Source organism: Myotis brandtii, unplaced genomic scaffold, assembly GCF_000412655.1.
Source record: "Myotis brandtii unplaced genomic scaffold, ASM41265v1 scaffold51, whole genome shotgun sequence".
NCBI classification, from domain to species: domain Eukaryota; kingdom Metazoa; phylum Chordata; class Mammalia; order Chiroptera; family Vespertilionidae; genus Myotis; species Myotis brandtii.
This window is the reverse complement of record NW_005369442.1, coordinates 3,355,551-3,360,411: the sequence shown is the minus strand read 5'-3', so window position 1 is coordinate 3,360,411 and position 4,861 is coordinate 3,355,551. Positions and strand designations below refer to the sequence as shown.

Genomic DNA, 4,861 nt, shown 5'->3' with positions numbered 1-4,861 from the left:
GGGGCGGAATATGGTAGTTGGGCTTAAAACTGTATCTTCAATAGGATGCTCAGGCCCCATACAGCTTAGCATTAAGAAAAGATACTGCCATATCCTGTGGTATTGTTTCACAGGGAAATCATTGGTCAAACATTTAAGTAAGTACAGGGTTAATATGCACTAAATAAACTCCACACTTCTTTATGTCCCATGTTATGTATGCTTTTATATATGGTTTTGTTTGGGTTTTCATAGCATCATTCTGGGGATTTTAGAGTATCTATAGAAGTGCTTCGGAAAAAGGAAAGTAAAACATGGATATGTTCAACAACACATTTTGCAACTTGCAGGCCATTGCTTTAGTACATTTCTTGGGTTTGGTGTTTGTTCATACTTTGTTGGAAATTTATCTTTACACACTTAAAACCCGTATATATTTCTTTGAAGCTCACAGAAAGTTAATTTTTTAAACAGGGACAGTTGAAGCAGATAGTATTCCCCTTTGTTTTTAACAAAATTACCATTTCTTTAAACAATTATCAATAAGCCTATGAGAAGGAATTATAGTTTTACATCAATTGTTGAAATGCACAGCTTCTGCCACATTGTACCCTTATTCTTAGGCATTAATATAGTTTTATTACCAGTACTTATAAGGGAGCTGTGTTGTTTTTTAATTGTGCCTTTTGCTGTTTTTGCAAGTTTATCATTGTGTAAAATAACTTCTTTCTTTCTTAAGGGAAGTCAGTCAGCTTGGTTTACAGTAGTGGCTTCCAACTTCCTTCCTGTGCACATTACCTCCTTGGAGAAGGCAGACGCTATATATCAGAAGCACGCAGGTGATATATTACTCAAGGTGAGGCGACACACTCTGATGATTGCATGGTTAGGTTAGCATACACCTTGATAGTCCCACAGCTCTGCTAAGAAAGCCTTTGTTAGAACCATCTTTGTTATACCATCAGCTAGCTCTCCCGTCACCTTGTTCTCCTTGAGGATTTGGCTATGAAGTGAAGTGCGCCCTGTAAGAAAAGGGATGTTGGGCTGATCCTAGAATAGCTACTGAGCTGTGTTTTCCCTAGACTACACTGTCCAATATGGTACCCACATGTGGCTCTTAAATTTAAATTAATTAAATAAAATTTAAAATTTAGTTCTTCAGTTGCACTAGCCACTTTTCAACTGCTCAGTAGTCACATCATTGCAGAAAGTTTCATTGGATAATGCTGAGTGAAGAGAAGTTACAGATTTTCTCACAACTGGGGGGTGCTACTGGCATCAAGTGGGTAGAGACCAAGGATGATGCTAAACATTCTGCAGTGCACAGGACAGCCCCTCACAACACAGAATTACCTGGTCCAAAATGTCAGTACTGCCTCCACAAACATAATACGTAATATATGCCTCTCACCACATTTCTTACCTTGCACTTGGATTACTTGTTATTTCCACCTTCTGATTTCTTTGGGGGACGGGACTATACTGTAACATCTATCTTTATCTCCCTAGTGCTAAACACAGAGACATCTGTTAATAAACTAGAGGCCCGGTACACTGATTCATGCACCAGTAGGGTCCCTCGGCCTGGCCTGCACCCTCTTGCAATCCGGGACCCATCGGGGGATGTCAGAGAGCCAGTTTCAGCCCGATCCCCGCAGGATAGGCCAAGGGACCCACCAGGCCTCTAGTATGCACATAAGATCTTTGGTTAATCTCTTCCCACCCTCTCCCCTCACCCTCTTCCCTCTGAGATTCATCTGTCTGTTCCATGTTTCCATGCCTGTGGTTTCCACTCCTGCGTTGAGCGTCTGCCCCCTGATGGTCAGTGCGCGTCATAGTTACTGGACAGTCGGCAGGTTGGCTGGTCACTTAGGCTTTTATATATATAGATTACTATCCAGTCACTTCCAATTCATGGAAACATCTGTAAGCATAGACGCTGAATCTTATATGTGTACCCTTGACTTGTCATGAGGCAGGGATTAATCTTTGTGGGTAGCTAGGACTCTAAGAGCTAACGTATTTGGAAAGATGTTGCCTTAATTGTCCAACATTACTCTTTGTAGAGCTGTATAGAGGGCTGTAAAAATAGTGTAAACTAATAAAGTAGATCCTGCTATCAGGAGTCACCACCCACATGTGACCTTTGGCACTGGGAACTATAGGTTTCCTGTGCTCTTCATTTGACTAGAAGTGATTTGGGGCTTTTTCAACCATTAATGTTTAAAGGATTTTATTCTTGATCATGTACAGAATTACCTTATCAGTGCTTTACTTTATATTAGAGTTATAGGGAATTTAATTTGTACTTCCAAACATCTTCATTTTATCTCAATGAAAGGTTCCAATGGGTGGAAAAGAGCGAATGGCAGAATTTCCTCCTCTTGTTGCTGAAGACATTACATTAGAAGAAGGACTTGGGAAACCTGAAGCAGTGGCTGACATCAAGTTTTCTTCTGCAGGTAATTTTATACCAAGCACTTTTTTTTAATGTTTTTATTGATTTTAGAGAGAGAGAGGAAGGGAGATGGAGAAAGAGAAAGAAACATTAATGTGAAAGAGAAACATGGATCAGCTGCTTCCTGCATGCCCCCTACTGGGGATCTGCCCAAAACCCAGGCATGGGTCCTGACCCAGAATCAAACTGGCAACCTTTTGGTGCACAGGACGATGCCTAACCACCTGAGCCACACTGGCCAGGGCACCAAGCACTTTTTAAAAAGATGAATAAAGTGGCCTTTTTTATTAGAAATGTATCTTAACTAACATAAGGTGACTGTTCTACTGGTACATGCTAGAAAATGCAACCTCCGAAAATAAATTTGTACCTTTTCACAAATGCATGGTATGCGTTTTTAAAATACAGCGTGAAAGAACAGTAGCCTCCTCCCTGCTCCATTTTAAGCTTTAGTTTAGTGTTTTCAATAAGGTAGTTGTTAATATACCTGGCAGGGGAGATACCATGATCACAAAGGTGGTCTTCCCAGGGCGAGGGTTATCCATTGCACTCCAGATGTGCCGACCCCTGCGATTTCCCCAAATGTGGGAAACCCAACTGCATAGTTGTGATAGTGGGGGGCAAGGGGGAAGATAGTTGCCAACACCATTTTGTGTTCTGCTGTGTGCCTGCATAGGTTGGGTTGCAGTAACGCCTCAGTTTAAAGACAGACTACATCTCCGAGGCTATACACCTCAAGGAACAGTGCTGACGGTCCGGCCACCTCTCTTGCCACATATCGTTAACATCAAAGGAGAGCGCATCAAAGGAACTGTGGCCTATAAAACCAAGAAGCTTCCTTCCCTTGTGTGCAATCTGCAGAAGAAGAAAAACAGATGAAAATATGGAGTTGGCTTTGCTCGCGCTGGTATTAACTATGTAGCTATAATCAAGCTCCCCTGTGCCCACGCTTTTAACTACTCAGAACTGTGCCTATTTGTATTGAGTTTGTAACTATAAGTTGTTTTTTTGTAGGGTGTGTGTATGCATGTGTGACCCAAATATGCCTAAAAAGGAGTTCTGCTACATTCAAGTTTCTCTCACTACTGTTTTTTTATTGACACCAGATGTCATTCCTTATTTGGAGTCTGAATGAGAGTTCAACTTAGCAATTGGCATATGAAAAAGTGGCAGAAAATCAATTTCTCCAAAGTAAGATAGAAGTGAGTAGGTGGCTCTGCACCTTGTAGTCATCCAAGGATCCAACTGGTGGAATACTCCGTGGCTTCCATCTGTAGGTCTCTGGTGTTTGTTCAAGTGGCCATCCTTTTCCAGTGAGAGGGAAGAGGGACAGAGATGAAGAGCCGGCAGCTTCCCTGCTTAAAACAAGCAGGCAAGACCTGGAAGTTGCATCCATCATTTCACACAATCCATCGGTGGGTCAACAGTCACCTTGCCATACCCATCCACAAGAGAGCTGGGATGTAGAGGGAAATAGGGACCATTTCAGATTTTTATTACTGAAGGGGAGAATGGACACTGGAGAACAAGCAGAAGTTTACCTGACATGAGTTAAAAGTGTCTGAAAGATCTTAGGTACAGACGGATTCAAGTTATATCTTTCTAGCAACCATAGTCTATTCTACAACGGTCAGAGAATGTAACCATTTTAACATTTGTGTATACTGTATAACATTACATTAATCAGAAGTTTATACCTTTTATTATTCCTAGCTAAATACAATGAACAATTGGCAAGTCAAGTCCCAGATCCCGAAGTTGAGTAAATGCTAGTGGGATACATTGGCCTGAATTGCATTCAGATCCATGAATTTTCTGTTGACTCAGATTTAGCATACGTTCCCTGTCAATGTGTATCCTCTAGCCCCCTTCTCTCTAAGGCCTCTTAGAATAAGATGCAACTTGTAAAACTTTGTAGCCCTCACTTCCATTGTGTTTCAAAGTGAGTACTATTGGCATTTGGGGAAGGTAGTTCTTTTTTTTTTTTTTTAATATATTTTATTGATTTTTTTTCAGAAAGGAAGGGATAGGGATAGAGAGCTAGAAACATCAATGAGAGAGAAACATCGATCAGCTGCCTCCTGCACACCCCCTACTGGGGATGTGCGGGCAACCAAGGTACATGCCCTTGACCGGAATCGAACCTGGGACCCTTCAGTCCGCAGGCCAACGCTCTATCCACTGAGCCAAACCGCTTAGGGCGGGAAGGTAGTACTTTATGTGTAAAACTGCATTTATTAAATTCCAGTAGCAACTCCCCCATACCCCATCAGTCACTGACAACCTAAAAGTACCGCTGACGTTTCCAAACCCACCCTCTAGAGCAGCGGTTCTCAACCTGTGGGTTGCGACCACTTTGGGGGGCTAAAGGCCCTTTCACAGGGGTCGCCTAAGACCATCGGAAAACACATATAATTACATATT

The 4,861-nt window shown here is 41.9% G+C and overlaps 1 protein-coding gene across 1 annotated transcript in view; it reads left to right on the top strand.

Annotated features, from left to right (window-relative positions):
* The window catches only part of NOA1 (nitric oxide associated 1), an 11,215-nt gene extending 7,706 nt beyond the window's left edge, over positions 1-3,509 (top strand). The window contains exons 6-8 of the mRNA XM_005877190.2: positions 719-835; positions 2,321-2,441; positions 3,114-3,509. Coding sequence (XP_005877252.1) covers positions 719-835; positions 2,321-2,441; positions 3,114-3,316 — 441 coding nt within the window. The 3' untranslated portion in view covers positions 3,317-3,509. The remainder of the gene's footprint in view (positions 1-718; positions 836-2,320; positions 2,442-3,113) is intronic.
* Positions 3,510-4,861: the final 1,352 nt, after the last annotated feature.